The sequence below is a fragment of the Bidens hawaiensis genome, unplaced genomic scaffold, assembly GCF_021521415.1.
Source record: "Bidens hawaiensis isolate Kalapana, Puna unplaced genomic scaffold, B.hawaiensis_p1.1 tig00017238_1, whole genome shotgun sequence".
NCBI classification, from domain to species: Eukaryota; Viridiplantae; Streptophyta; class Magnoliopsida; order Asterales; family Asteraceae; genus Bidens; species Bidens hawaiensis.
In genome coordinates, this window is record NW_027492608.1 from 295,292 (window position 1) to 311,255 (window position 15,964).

The window sequence follows — 15,964 nt, forward strand, 5'->3', positions numbered from 1 at the left end:
TCACCACAACAAACTAGTTTGCAAACTCACTTACTGCCACATGTCACTTTTTTATTGGACTTCTATTTAATTTGTTTTTCTTTTTTCTTTACACACTAATTAGTTTTAACTATAATGTTGATTTTTTATAATAATTTTTAATAATTAAGTTTTAAAAAAAAATCTAAAAACACGGTCTTATTCTGTTTATTTTTGTGAACACGCCTGTATAAATTTTATTAAAAACAAAGTTTATAAAAAATTATATACTTTTAATACAAAGTAAATATTGACCGGCAACAAGAAGCTAAAGTGAAGATGATGAAAAAACTTTCAATATTCTACGCAACGAATTGGAAGTTTATCCGGTTATATGACCAACAGAGAAGCTCACGTTGCTTTAAAAATGATTTGGTTGAGCATATACATTTTTTTAATTTTTTATAAATATTTTAAATTAAATATATTGTGTATTTATTAAAAAATTATTTTTTATTTTTAGCCACTTTCAATAAAAAAGAGCAACTATAAATTGTATTAATTTAATAAAAATAATTAAGGTTGAGTTGCTAATGAGAGTGAAAAGCTGGGTTTGGTTGGGTAGGTTGAAGAGAAAGAAATTAGTTTTATAATAAAAATTGGGTTGAGTTAGTTTATGAATGGGGATGGTCTAACAAAGGCCGGCTATTCTTCAATAAACCCTCTTTAGTAAACTAATACTCCTATATTATCAAACATCAAATGTTTATAAAAATTAGCTAGAAGCTGACATGATTTTTCATATAAACCTTCTGTCAACTATCAAATCAAATTATTATTTTCTAACCAGTTTATTATTATTATTATCTGAAAACAAAAGTTATATAATAAAATCATAACTTTGTTTGGAAAAGAAGAATCATGTGAAATTTTTTAATGTTCTATAACTTTCAAAGCGAGAAGAATGAAATATGTGTAGTTCATATTATAATTACAAAATATACATATATAATAATAATATAATAATAGTAATATAATAAAGGGTTGTTTGTTATTATTAAAAGATGTCACGGGGCGGAGCTTGAGGCATAATTGAGCTTAGACGTGCACAAAAAAACCGGTTCCGGAACCTAATTGGTGGAACCGAACCGGAACCGGTTCCAGTTCCAACCCGGTTGGAACAATACCCGGTTTGGGTATTTTTGTACCCGAAAATCGTACCCGGTTCTCCTATTTGTATGTCAGTACCAGTTCCAACCCGGTTCCTACCCGGTTCTTAATTGGAACCGGTTCGGTTCGTACCCGGAAAAACCGGTTCCGACGGGTTTTTTTTGAAGGGTCAAACAAAAGTCAAACTAGCCGTTGGAACCGGTTCCAACGGTAATATAGCCGTTGGAACCGGTTTTTTAGACACCAATTAGCCGTTGGAACCGGTTCCAACGGTAATATAGCCGTTGGAACCGGTTTTTGAGACAATATTTGCAACGTGCCAACTCATGTGAGTCGGTCATGAGACACAAATCGTAATGAACCCAAACATCGGGGCATCTTGTTGTTTCGATCACCATAACAACGTCATCATTGGTTGCCATTTGTTGTCGGTTTAAGGTTAATTGTGGTTTGGAGTGTGTTTTATAGTTTTGGAAGTGGTTTAACAAGTAAACAAACAAACCTTGCTATTCATAGTAAGAAAATAACCTATTTATAGTTAAAAAACCGGTTCCAACGGTCAAAAACGGCTATATAGCCGTTGGAACCGGTTCCTAACGGCTCTAATTTTTAAATTTCAAAAAAAACCGGTGGAACCGGTTTTTACGTAAAAACCGGTTTCCGGTTCATACCCTACCCGGGTTCTTAAAAGTTCGCATATCTGGGCATCGGTTCGGGTCGGGAACCGAACCGGTTCTTGATTGGAACCGGTGCCATTTTACAACCCGGTGTAAAAAAACCGGTTTAGAACCGGTTCGGGTTTTCCATTTGAACCCGATTTGTGCACCTCTAATTGAGCTTATGCTTTATTGGGCCAATTATTATCTAAAAAATATATGGGCTTCATATCACAAGTCACAACTCACAATGCCTTAATATTGGACCTTACATTATTAAGTATTAACAAATAAAATATGATGAAGATGTACAAAAAGAGGGCTTGTTTGTCCATAAAAAACATTACATTTCCAGTATATGCATACTAGAGCGAGTAAGCGAGTTCAATCAACGTGCACGACCACATGTCGTTGACGTTGTTGTTGTTGAACAACGAATGTCTTAACAGTCTGGTTCTGAATTTCCACTTGGTACGTCCCTTCAAACCCTCGAAACGAAAACTCACTTTGTTCGTCGATATACCCATCGCAGTTAGTGAGCCATTCTTTCTTAAGTTGAATAAACCTCTTCCCGGCTTCGTTCACCTCCCCCTCCGCATCCACAAGATGAGAATTCTCTCGGCTCATAAACGACTCCCAGAATCCCCAAAGCATTATGCCTTCAACACCAGGGTGAGCGAAAGCCTCTCGCATCATCACTTCCAAATCATCCGCCCGCACATGCTCGTTAACTGAACTCACATCAAGCTCCGTGAACCAGATGGGAAGCCCCGTCTTCCCCAGTTTGTCCAGAGCAGAACACACGATGGAGCCTACCGGACTATCTATATGCCCCTGGGTCCCAATCCCTCCAACAGGCGCCCCTTGTTCCTGAAGATACCGAATTTGGTCAAGGTATTTCTCCGGGGATGAGTTATGATCGCACCCGTCTTCAACATGATAGTCGTTCACAAACAAAACGGCTGACGGGTCTAACCGCTTTGCTGCTTTGAACATATCGGCTCTAATGTCCTTACCCAACCGGTCTTGATAAAAAGACCCATGAAGCATCTCGTTGTTTACATCATAATGCTTAAACTTTCCTTTGTACCGCTTGAGAAGGCCGTTCAAACGGTTTTCTACAGCCTCCGCTAAATCATTCCGGCCAAGGCTCTTCACCCAGCCTTGAACTGTGTCTTCAACCTCCCAAAAGATGCAATGCCCACGAAGACCAATGTTGTTAGCCTCGCAAAACTTGACAAGCTCGTCTGCGTCTCTGTAGTTAAAGTTGCCACGCGCTGATTCCGTCCAGTACCACTTGAGCTCGTTTCCAAACACGGCCCAGTTGAAATGTTTCAAGAAAAAGTCAACAAAATCTTCGTTGTCAATATTTGTTCGGCTAATGCAGGACCCAATTGGGAAACTGTTGTGTAGTTGTCTGACTTTCACCATCGCTCCATGCATGCTTCTCGAGAATTTCAGAGTGATGTCGCGTTTACGAATCTGTAACTTAAGAAATTAATATTCAACGAATATAATATAAATCGTTTCAAAGAAAGAGCAAGACTAAAACCTTGTCGGTTTGGTACTGTAAGTGCCTGAAACGTGCATGCCGATCAACAGCAAAGATTTGAAATCTGGCAACCATAAAACTGATTTCTGGAGCAGGACCTTGAACGTAAACCATCACTTTACCTGCAGGTTTCTCGATTCTAAACGACCAGCAGATTTCATGCCACCTGTCATCATTAATCTCAACTTGTCCAGCGTTCAACCACTGGCCGTCCACTCCAAGAGCCACATTTACATTCTGAGGGGAACCGGTGGCTCCCGGAACCAGTCTCACCCAAGCAGATACTTGGTATGTAACAAAGAGCTTGACTTTATCTGTAATGAGCTGTGCAGGGCCCATCCAGGTGTGCGCGCGATTGGTGGCGTGAATACAGTGACCACTTAGTAGCTCATGGGAACCACGTGCTGCAACACTCAACCCACAATTACCAAGGGGAAACCACCCTTTTGTTCCGCTACGTAGATCGCTGTTTGCAATGATATTAACCCCAAAATCTGCATTCTTATAATTAAGAAAAAAAAACATCTTTTAGTTAAGAGAGAGAGAGAGAGAGAGAGAGAGAGAGAGAGAGTAGAAACTAATTAATTTAATTAAACAACCAACCTGAATAAGTGGTCTAGGTGGAGGCGGGATTTTGGGCGCACGCCTAACCACTAAACCATCAACAAGAATATCAACACCAGGAGGCGGACCTTCTAAATATATGACTACCTTTGACGGGAAACCATTTAAAACAAACGCTCCTTGCAACTCTACCCACTCCTTGTCGGTTACGTGCGCGCTTCATTACAAATGTATCCATCAGTTGAAAGACAAACAAAGTAAATTTAAAAATACCCAAAACAAAAGGAAACTAACTTTGCGATGCTTATGTATTGTTCACGGGAATCTGGGGTCTGAACCCATAAGGTAGCTCTAACATCAGCACTTGTACTAGTATTATTATTATTATTACCAGAGATTCTGACTGTGGCAATAACATTGTAAGCAAGCTTTCGCGCAACTCTTGCAGTGATATCTTGTTGAATCCCGTTCCAAGTATGCGCGCGTTGAGTTGCTGATGCGAAAAATGTTCCAGACTTTGCTAGGATTTTTCCATCTCCATCTCCCACGGACTCATGAACAGCAATCTGACATCCTCTTCCAGACCACTTACTAACACCCTCATCCAAGTTATGGTTCAATATGATGTTCTCATCATGTCTTCCATGAGAAGAGAGTAGCAGCACGTGTTGTACAAGAAGATTAACACCAGGATCAGGGCCTTCCAAATAAAAGACGACTCGGGCAGGGTGAGGGTTATCGGACGACAAGACGAACGTACCCTCCAAATCCTCCCAGCCGTCGTTTGAAAGAGAGGTCCTTGTGATGAACATATACTTGGTTTGTGATCCATGGTATTCAAGTCTGAGTGTGGCAATGACATGAGCATGAGCATGATGTGTCCCGGAAGCGGAAACTCCAACACGGGCTTTAAGTGTGTAAGTAACACCGGAGGAAACTCTGGCGGTGGTGTCTTGTTCCAAGCCCTGCCAGCATTCTTTCCTGTTGGAAACGAGAGCATAGCGATCTTGTTCGGAAACAACAACGACAGTGGCGTGACAGCAGTTTGTGTACCATGAATGCAAGCCATTAGAAAAATCATGATTTTGTATGATGTTGTTAGTGTTACACATACTGCTGCTGTTTGCCATCTGACTGATTTCTTTCAATGGAACTAAGTAATTAACTGAAACCAAGCCGTATTGACCTAACCGACAAAATTAATGAACTGAATCAACAACTCGTAAGGCGTTATTTCTTGATCCAAGTAATATAATAATAAACATTCAAACACATGAAATGAAAGGTTCAATCTTTATAATAATAATAATGAGCATCAGATGAGATGAATCAACATTGAGAAGCCATATTTTGATGCCCTAATAAGAATCATGGATGAGAAGAAGAAAGATTTACCTGCAGATAGATAGATACAAACTGTATGATCTTGGTAGGTACTCAAGTCAACACAGGCAGGTTGAAGTTCACTTTCAAATTTTATTCAACAAAACTAAACACTTAGGAGTTTGGTCACTTCAGTTTTCTCACCTAAGTAACTTGTAATTCACTTCAAACCACATATTATAACTAGACAAAACAAATAAATGCTATTTTTTAAAGATCAATATATTATATGAGAACTTTTTGAAAGTCAACGTAGGTCTGGTTATGATAACATAGATTTTTTTTGTTAAAGTAGAGTATCGGGGCTTTTCAAATTTAAAAACTGCGTTAACCTAAATACAAAAAAGTTGTCGTTCTAAAAATAATATATATTAGATGTGAACTTGGTCATGAGAAGTTGGTCCGGTGGTACAAGGTTTGTCAAGAAGTGTAGATGCATATTTGATTCATACTAGGGTCAGTTTGAATGACATCTGGGTGAAGGGGCGAATCATGGTTTTAATCCTGGGTTCGAACACGACGGGGGACAATGATTTATCGATTCCATCGGGTTCCCACGCGTCAGGGGGCTTTGGTCTCACGGCGATCGAAAAGTCAACCTTGTACATGGCCCTGAAATGGTAGGTTTACACGTGAGATTCTTTTCCGTTAAAAAAAATTAGATGTGAACTTATAATTTAGTATGGACATAATCAATCTTTTTCATACCGAACTGGACGGGTTGGACTGAAACTTAGACCTGGATAATGTCATATATAATTAAAAAGAAAATCAAACTTTACATAAACTTTGAATACTAAATGTATATGTGTTAGGAAAAAACAAAATATGATAAAATAAAAACAATTTGAAAAAAAAAAATGTTATAGGAGTATGAATATCTACAAAATAACTAAAATTCTTTCGTGGTAAAGTCTTTGATTTTTAAGGGGGGTGATCTTCGGTTTAAACCTTATAAGAGCATTCATAATCCTTATAAGAGTATTATGTGAGTTTGTTATCCATTTTAAGATGTTTTTGTTACTGGTTGTAAATAGTTGTGAGTGAAGAAAAGAGAAAATATTGTTCATAAGTAAATTTGGAAAAAATCTGTTTACCCTTCAAAATTTTTAAATATATTTTTAAGTGATTGTATGCGAAAGAAAAAATAAAAGGTCAATGATAAAGGTATAAGGGGTGTTTGGCTTTCCTTATTTTACTTCTTTATGACTTATATAAGTCATAAGTTATAAGTTACAAAGTTGTAAATTATGACTTAAATATCTTATAACATATAACTCATAAAATACAATTGGCTTTATAACTAATCTATCATAATTTGATCATTAGTAGTATAAAGCTCAATCTAATAAACACCAATGAAGATCTCTCTCTGAATTATCGATGACTCAAGAGCATCATAGCGGGAATCACTATATCTCATCATCCTCATCGAAGAACATGTTAATTAGTTGTGGGTGATCGTTAAGACTTAATTGACTAGTGCTGGTGTTGCAATCATTCTTAGGAATGCATGCATTCATACAAATAATTAGAGTTTGGAAATTTAAACTAAAATGTTGTTTGTGTTGCATGCAGATAGATATCAATCACAATATGAAGCTAATTAATTAAAGTTTGATACATGTACTAATTACTTGTATTATTATTATTATTATTACTCCCAATTACTTATACTATTCAGTCTGAAATGGTTTATATTTCTTGACATCTGTCCACAGTCCCTGAACAGATCCAATTGCTGCAACCAACGAAATCACCAAGCACACCCAACTTAGTATCTTTAGCCACACCCATGTGAACGAAAGCCTCCGTATCTTAGCCCGAGCAATGTACATCTCAATCGGGAAGTACACGGTCAACGGGTAGAAAGACCCCGCGCCTATCAATCCCAAGAAGCTGTTAAAGAAGGGAAAGATCATAGCTACGACCGCCGTCACCACAACATAAGCCGTTCTCCATACCAACCTAAACATATTGACATAGTATTCCCCGTAAAATGGGACATTCAGAATGCGTTCGGTTGTTATGAATCCGCTATTGGGCCAGCGTTGTCTACACTTTTTCTCAACGAAGCCGAACAAAGGCTGGCAAAAGACTTGGTATGCGCCAACGAGATGGACAGCGATGCATACGTTGGCAAAGTCAATAAGCCAAAAGGGTTCGTAGAAGCCGAAGCCAGTGAGGAAGTTCCCCGGTGCCTTGTTACCAAATGCGGCGTAGCCAAGGGTTCCGCATAGCATGTAAAATATGGTAGTGGTTGAGACTCCCACTAACGAGGCCTTCTTCATCACCTTGTTCTCTGGTGGATATGATTTCAATGTGTCCTTCAATTTCAATAAAAATAAATACCTTAATTAATTTATATATATGTATCATTATTAACTTAATTAGTGGTATAAACTTACAACATGATGATTTGAAAATGAAAAGTATGTAGTCAGCCAAATTTAAATGTCAATTAGTTAGCTTCAACCTTTTTGGATTGCATTTCAATTATTATACATAATATGTACAAAGAACTTTAAAACAACACACGTTACAACTTGTGATATACATACATTCAAGCATAAAGACAACAGTTATCATAAATGTTGCTGTCTCTCTTTTATTTTACACCTATCATCATCGATCCACCTCCCTTGTACAGTTATACTCATAATATATATGTATACTATATATAATGTATAAGTGATGGGCAAATTAAGATACTTGAGTTTTAATTAATTTACTACTTAATTAACAAATGGTACAAGTTACATAGAATGTTGAGGAGGGACAAAATAGTCTATTAGACAATATGATGCAAGGTTAAACTTTATTTCCTTAAACATAATTACAATCTTAACCCCTAAACTTTAATTAGCTTTTGTAAATTTTAGTATTAGTTACAACCTTAGCCCTTTAACTTTTAACTATATATTCTTTTTAATTTCACATTTAACCCAACTTCCACCCACGACTTTTAAATTGTTATAACTTTTTCATACGTTATTATTTTTTTTAAAATCTGACACCATAAAAACGAGTATTTTATTCTCTTTAATTTGAGTATGATATTGCTTTAGTTTTTTTTTTTTTGTTTAAAAAAAATTAACATTTAAGTAGCGGTGTTTGCGATCTGGTTTCGATGGTTTTTAAATTAAACTATTATTAACGGTTTTTGGTTATCGAAAACCAAAACAGAATCGTTAAAAAGTGAAACCAAACCATTATCAACATCAACGGTATGTATTCCCGCTGCATCACGCGGGCACCCGTCTAGTATAAATATATCAAGTTAAAAGAATATTAAGTTTCAAACAAAAACAAAACCTAGGCATATATAATTGTGTATAAGTATTAAATCTGCATGCCTTTTTGTTTAATAAATTATGTTAAAGATTCATAGAGATGATGAGTAACTTAAAATTTTATGTAAGCTTTTATTCTTAAATTGTAGATATAAATTGATAGTTACTTACAAAAGAGTTGGCTACACGTATCCCACCTTATAAATTTTTATGAAGACATTATTAACTCGTAGGGTGTTTGTTTAATGAATCAAAGATACACGCAAGTAATTACCAAGAAACTTTATCCAAATTAATTGTATCTCTATCTATGTATGTATATATATAAAATAATTGAAAGCATAACTAACTGTAATTAGTAAAAAGGGTACCTGAATCTCAATGAGAACAGTAGAATAAGCATAAGCAAAAGCAATGTCACCGATAGATTGAAAGCTCCTCCAAACTTTCTCTTCTCCGGTTACGTCCAATCCTACTTCTACTCCGGTTAGGCTCGTCTTTACATCACCTTCAACTCCACCTATGAATATAAATCATTTTAAGATTACATTATTTTTAATACTTGTATGAAAAAAAAATAAACTAAACAAGTTATATATATATCTTACCAATGACTTTGGCCAATGATAAGCCGAGCCCAATGGAAGAATAAGCAAATGACATGACAGCAGCCAGTATGGAGAGCCAAGAGAGCTTGTGAAAATTAGGAATCTGGCTTAATATTATCTGAACTGCGGCAAATAATATCATGTACGGATAGTTTGAGGGGTTGCAACTCGCTGCATGCCCCTTCGAATGGTAGCAATTCGATCTTTTAACGGCCCTATCAAATCAAATCTAATTTAATTAATGGCTTACCGCATAGTCAAATCGTACTTATTTCATAAAAGTATATCAAAATACATTTTCTATAAAAGACACGATTATATTAAGACACAACTCATATTGATATTAATTAATTAAAGGACTATCTATGTACAATAAATAAAAAAATTTCCAAAAAACATTTAGTCACTGTCGGTTGACTACATACATTAATTATGTTTCATGAAAACTAAATATGACTTACGCCATACTGATAGAAGCAGTGATGGTATATCCAATTGTAACACCTACAAGATTTGCATATTGAGCTAATCCACATAATTGCACCTTCCTCCCTCCTGAAATGAATTAACTAATAAAATAAATAAAAGATGAAACCGATCGGCAATGGGGCGGGTAAGTATACGTACCGAGATTAGCCCGAACAACATCCATGTAAGTGTAGTTACGCTTGCCGGACACTGGGTCAGGTGTGCGATAGGAGTCGGCTAGGAGGGTGGAGGTGAAGTAAGTAATGAAAGAGAAAGCCATGAGGACAGCGGGTCCAGCAACCCAACCTAACTGTGCTATAGCCCATGCAAGAGACAATACTCCGGATCCTATCACAGCAGTAATGATATGTGCGCTTGTAGTTACCAAAGTCCCTGCGGTACATTTAATAATAATTACAAAAAGGTGTGTGTTTAGCTGTTAAAAGAAAAGATGATCGAGTGGATTACCTGTCCGTTTTTCTCGGCCGTCATCGTCTATATTTTTGTGATCGTTGCTGGCAACCTCAAGAGTTGATGTGGTGTTCATGTGGAGGTATGGATCCATGAGTTGCTTTGGTTGGGTTGGAACTGAAGGAGAATTTATGGTGAGAAAAATATTTTAGAATTTAATATTAAACCTTGATTGTTGTGTCCATTGAAGGTCTTGGGCAACGGATGTCGGCAGTTGAATACAGAGCCATCCTTAAATACCGGCTTATGATTCCCCTTTTCCCTCCAGATGAATTATGCCCCATTTGTAAAAAGGCTTGTTTGGATAGATTCGGTGAGCATGCCCTCCACTGTAAGGAATTGCCGGGATTCAAGTATCGTCATGACTGGGTTAGAGATGTGTTATGGGATGTGCTTAGACGTGCCGGGATCTCAGCCAAGAAAGAGGCACCTGTTAACTTTTTGACTGATCCGCGTGAGGGAAGATCTACCCTGCGTCCTGCGGATGTTCTTGTGTTTGGCTGGGCAGGGGGTAAGCATACGTGTGTTGACCTCACTGGGGTGTCCCCGTTGGTGGGGCTGAGAGACAGTGGCTTCTTACCGGGACAGGCGGTTTTGAGAGCGGAGTCTAGGAAGGTTGCTAAGCATGAGACATCGTGTTTAGAGAATCAGCACGTGTTCATTCCATTTGCCTTCGACACTTTTGGATCCCTGGCTCCCGAGGCGGTTCGCTTCTTGGAACGGGTGCAAAAGGTGGTCTACAGTGACTCGCAGAGCCCGAGAAACCAAGGATTTATATTTAGTAGAATAGGCTTTGCGATTCAAAAGGGGATAGCGGCGCAGCTTGTTGCTCGCTTACCCATTATCCAGATGTAGTTCGGTTTGTATTATATATAAAAGGATTTACGGGATTAAAAAAAACCAAGAAAAGAAAATGAAAACATATACGAGTCAATAGAATTAATTAGTTTTCCATTATTCCAAGTACAAAAGCAAGATAACTGAAAAGGGAGTGGCATAAAGCCATAAATATAATATAAGGTGCACAGATTTGGTATGAAATTAAGAGTATATAATAAATGAATGAATGTATGTAGGAATGAGGGAATTTCCAAAAAGGATGGTAGAAAACCAAAGTACAAGAAATAATATATTTATTATAATAAATAGTTAGTATCTGAAATAGAGACCGGTCATATTGTTTGTTATTATTGCTATTTTTTATATGACCAAATATATAATTAGTATCCAAATAGATAAGTTTAAGTTTCACATAATGTTATATAGAACATGTAATTCTTCTTTTTAGAGGTGTTATGCTTTAGTTATACAAACTCCTACGATTAATTGCTGCTAATGTGGAGCCTTGATAACAAGAACGTCACCGATTTGTGACATGAAGTTAGTGACTACAAACGATATATAGTATCCCGAATTTTAGAGAAACATCACAATAATAATAATAATTTTTATTGTAAAAAGGCTTTATGCTTGGGAAGAAATTTTTTTTAATTGAACATCTAATTTTGTGTAAACATTAAATTGTAATAACGTAAACGAGTTTCCCAAGTCAAATTATCTTTGGAAAAGAAAAACAAAATAACTAATAAAAAATAAAATAGAAATAAATGGTTAACTAATTAAATGCCATTTAAATTGGTGTTTAATGGCATTCAATGTGTTTTTCTATTACAATTAACGATAAAAGGGCTGACCAAGTAGAAACGAGTCAACCTTCACCAAACAATTTATATATTATTATTATTATTATTTATTTGCCTTTTAAAAACTAGTGTTTGGTAAAACCAAAAAAAACCTTATTTAGTAAAATGATATGTTTACTCAATCAAAATCATTACACATCAATTTTTCTTATAAAAGTTCAACAAGTTTTTAACACGTAAAAACCAACAAACTACATGTTTTTATCTTTTCAACAGCAAATTTATTTTCACTTAAAAACTCCATAACTTTGCATTTGCAATGATTTATTTATCACAAAATCATTTTATAGTATTTTACAAATAAAAGTATATTCACATGTTAAATTTGAATAAAATTGTAACTAATACTTATTAATATTATGTGAAAAAAGATTTAAGATGAATTCATATTTTAAGTTGGACATGTGGCAAACATAGTTCATTCAATGTTTATTTTTCTTTCCAATTTATATTTCAATAATTTGATAACAAGATACAATCTTCTGAAACAATATAACAAATATACCTAAAAATGTAAAATAAAAGAAAGGTTTGTATAACTTTAAAATCATTATAAATTTATAAACAAGTGGTTTTTAATAACGCTATTATAATATAATTTGTCATATTATGTTTTTAAAATTTCATCTAATCATAGTTAATATATATATAAATATATATATATATATATATATATATATTTATATTTTGATTTGTTAAAAGACTTAAAAGATTAGTAAAACAGAAACTATGTTTGTTTTTATGTATAAAATATTATTAAAAGGCTTTCAGGAGATAAAAACATAAAATAAATGCAGCTCACATACATATGGGAATGTATTGTATCAACTATTGTATTAAAGATAATTTCACTAATTAAACTCAATTTCATACGGAGAATTTGGTTAACCTTAACTCATATTTGCATCATATTTTGCGGAATAGAATCAATCTTAACTTAAGGAAGAAGTAATCTAGATCCTAGCTAGAAACCGAAGGCCATCCGTGTCATCTGTTGTTGGGGGCTAGCTCATTTGGGAAGGCAAGTATCATCATATTAATTTTATCATATGGTGTTAATACTCTTATTACCTTTAACTATTAGCAATGCTTATCCGTTTTCTTCATGCTAGGAAAGGTATATTTAATTCTATGTGTTCGAGTAAAATCAAGTTATGTTTTTATGAGTTGCTAATAATGTTTTTTTTTTTTTTTTGTTTTTTTTTGTTTTTAATTTCCTTAGCAGTTGGCTCATAAGGATGTAACATGGTTTCATTTTAGTTCATAAAAAGATATTTGCATTCAAAATCATAAACTATAATAATGTTTTATACATACCTAAATATTGTATACACTTAATTGTCGTTGTCTCCAAGACCAAGGGAATAGTAATACATTTCATGATTGAAAATGTATATTTAAGACCTCAGAATGTGGTGAGTGTTAGGGCACCCATCAATTTACATTTTTGTATTGTTTCAAGCATTCGCGTGTTTTATATGTTTTAATTTATATGAAAAGTCGAATATTATTACTCCACTGAAAATGCAGATTTCATTTTAATATTATCAAGAAGAATAAAGTAAGACATAGTCTATCTCAAGTATACAATCTTTAATTCCGTCTTATCTAGAAAATTGAAGAATGCATTACTTATTTATTTAGTATATTCATTTTCTTATTCTCCATAAGGTTTAAAGCCGAAACTTTATCGTGAACAACTTCTCTATCTAAACATGATTTGCTTACATGCTACCCTCAATTTCAAACTCTATCAATAATTTTGGCATGGGTTAAACTTTACTAAGATTGGCGGTTGTTATTTATAGATGCATTATTATATTGCATTCAACAATAAACATTAATTCAATAATTTGTATAGTTTTGTTTGAAATTTACGTAACTTTAACTAGATTCTTTATTTACTTTTATATTTTTTTCCCATGACCGTTCTATTTACTTTCATACCAAAATTAGTTTTAAATATTGTATACATAAAGCAAAGGCTTAGGGCACTCTCATCCTATCCATCATATTCTCCACAATCTTTAAAATTTAAAAATTGTGCTAAAAACTAACTCCATCCTATTCGATATTTGTTTACCCCGACCCTAAATTATGAAAATTGATACACCAACTCTTTATATATAAAAAGTTACTATTCATCATTCTTTAAATTTTTGTGGGTGTATAAAAACGAGATATATAATAAAATAATTGTTTGTAAGTAAGATAAAGATAAAGATGGTGAATAGGTTATGGGAGATTTTTTAAAATGAGTAATGAATTTTAAAAAGTATGAATTTTAGTTAAATTATAGGGTAAAAAATAATAGATGGGATGAGAATGCTCTTAGACTCTTAGTTTAAGGCCTTCAATTTTCAAAACAAACGGATTAATGATTATCCATTTGTAATTTGGATTTAGATTAATATATATGATTTGAGCAACGTTAAAAACTAAATTAGTTTGGAAAGACGTGAAGAATTGCATTACTTAATTATGTATTTACAATAATAATAACAATATTTTGATTTACTTGAAATGAAAACAAGATAATTTTTCACCACAAAACCTGAATTTTAAATATCATTTAGATCATACAAAATAGTTGACTCGGCCCTACTTACAAAACAATATAAAATGTCTTTTGAGCCCCCACAAACCATCCATCTTACATATATAACTTGTCTTCTTCCGGCTTGATTTCAACAGATAAGGGACCATTATTATTCTTATAATATTAATAATAATAATAATACAAATTACAATACTACTTATTATTGTTGTTGTTGTTGTTATATATATTCCTAGCTAGCTACATGTAAATCACAGCCACACAGACATCATCTCCAACAACGAACGATAGCAAGCATTAGTCAAAAAGTTTGTTGGCGTTGCTTTCTTTTCTAATACAAGAAAACAAGAGTGTGACAGCTTGAATACTAATAATATTCTTTTCTTTTTTCTATTTACACCAACGAAACCAGCCTCCATTCAACAAGAAACCAGAACAAAAGAGGTATGATCAGCAAGTAGCTATCACCAAGAAGAAAAAAACACCTAGACCAAGTAAATATTGCTAATTAGTAATTAACTAAACTCTCTCTGTGCGAGGTTCTTGGGTGGTCTATTTTATTTTAGATATAGATATAGATGTAGATGTAAAGACATCAACACTTGCAATATCGAAACGATGGGGAGAGGACCAAACACTCGATCGAGATTGGACTTTAATCATATATTCATATATGTTCATGAGTCTTAATTTGGGTTCATGCCAATAACCAATTGTATTACCTCAAATCTTAGCCCGAAATTCCAAAGATGATTCTTACATGCATGGAATAAAAGTGTAACTAATAGATAGCTAGAGATAATAAATGTGTAAATGCTTATTATATTTGGTTATGAATTAATTGGGAGGATTAACCTAGGCAAAGTAAATACAATACAATACATCAACACCTAAATAAGATTAATGTCACTCTAAATCATAAACCACAACTAATGCATGTAGCTAAAAGTACCTCAAAAAAAAATACGCTTTGGGCTGATACCAATAACAAATCAATTTCTTGTATTCAAATTTGATTGACAATAGGAGAAATAAAAGAACATAATGCTTCATGTGCTTAATAGCATTGTGATCAGAGATATAAGAAATCATATCTTATCCTATTCTTTTCTTCAACCTGGTCCATTTTGAAAAAGGCCCAAAAATGGTTGGGCTGCCTATGCTAGAGATAAATGTTTAAATGCTTATATATATATATGGTTATGAATTGGGAGAGTTAAACTAGCTAAAGTAAATATCAATACATCAACACCTACAAAAGATGTGTCGCTCTAGATCATAAAACCACAACTAATGCATGTAGTTTGTCAATTATTATTATTATTATTTTTACAAACGATAGATATATATACCATTTAACATTTTTATTTATTTTTAAATTTTGTATCAAAGATTAATCTATATTTCCCTAAAAAGAAAAAAAGAAAACAAGAAACAACCATTTATAAAATTTTAAATATGACAACACTATCTGTTTGTTCAAGTGTTTTATTTTCTCCTCGTGCAATCGTCCATATAACTGATACTAAAGGCAAAATACAAGTTCAAAATATGTTCTTAATATATATAAAAGAAAAGAAA

The 15,964-nt window shown here is 34.0% G+C and overlaps 2 protein-coding genes across 2 annotated transcripts; both read right to left on the bottom strand.

The window, feature by feature from the left end:
- Nucleotides 1–2,144: 2,144 nt before the first annotated feature.
- On the bottom strand, nt 2,145–5,030 carry LOC143553438 (endo-1,4-beta-xylanase 1-like). The gene is made up of 4 exons (XM_077043437.1): nt 4,195–5,030; nt 3,940–4,117; nt 3,337–3,837; nt 2,145–3,266 (listed from the first exon to the last, which is right to left on the bottom strand). Exons 1-4 carry the CDS (start codon nt 5,028–5,030, stop codon nt 2,169–2,171), a joined length of 2,613 nt encoding a protein of 870 aa, XP_076899552.1. The 3' UTR covers nt 2,145–2,168.
- A 1,790-nt stretch (nt 5,031–6,820) lies between these two features.
- On the bottom strand, nt 6,821–10,284 carry LOC143553439 (amino acid permease 6-like). The gene is made up of 6 exons (XM_077043438.1): nt 10,121–10,284; nt 9,812–10,045; nt 9,646–9,739; nt 9,185–9,399; nt 8,948–9,096; nt 6,821–7,610 (listed from the first exon to the last, which is right to left on the bottom strand). Exons 1-6 carry the CDS (start codon nt 10,215–10,217, stop codon nt 6,960–6,962), a joined length of 1,440 nt encoding a protein of 479 aa, XP_076899553.1. The 5' UTR covers nt 10,218–10,284; the 3' UTR covers nt 6,821–6,959.
- Nucleotides 10,285–15,964: the final 5,680 nt, after the last annotated feature.

Coding starts and splice junctions, on each gene's coding strand:
- LOC143553438 (XM_077043437.1), bottom strand. CDS start 5,030: ATGGCAAACAGCAGCAGTATGTGTAACACTAACAACATCATACAAAAT. Junction 4,118..4,194: donor CAATACATAAGCATCGCAAA/GTTAGTTTCCTT, acceptor TTTGTAATGAAG/CGCGCACGTAACCGACAAGG. Junction 3,838..3,939: donor CACCTAGACCACTTATTCAG/GTTGGTTGTTTA, acceptor CTTAATTATAAG/AATGCAGATTTTGGGGTTAA.
- LOC143553439 (XM_077043438.1), bottom strand. CDS start 10,217: ATGGATCCATACCTCCACATGAACACCACATCAACTCTTGAGGTTGCC. Junction 9,740..9,811: donor TGTTGTTCGGGCTAATCTCG/GTACGTATACTT, acceptor AATTCATTTCAG/GAGGGAGGAAGGTGCAATTA. Junction 9,097..9,184: donor ATCATTGGCCAAAGTCATTG/GTAAGATATATA, acceptor TTATATTCATAG/GTGGAGTTGAAGGTGATGTA.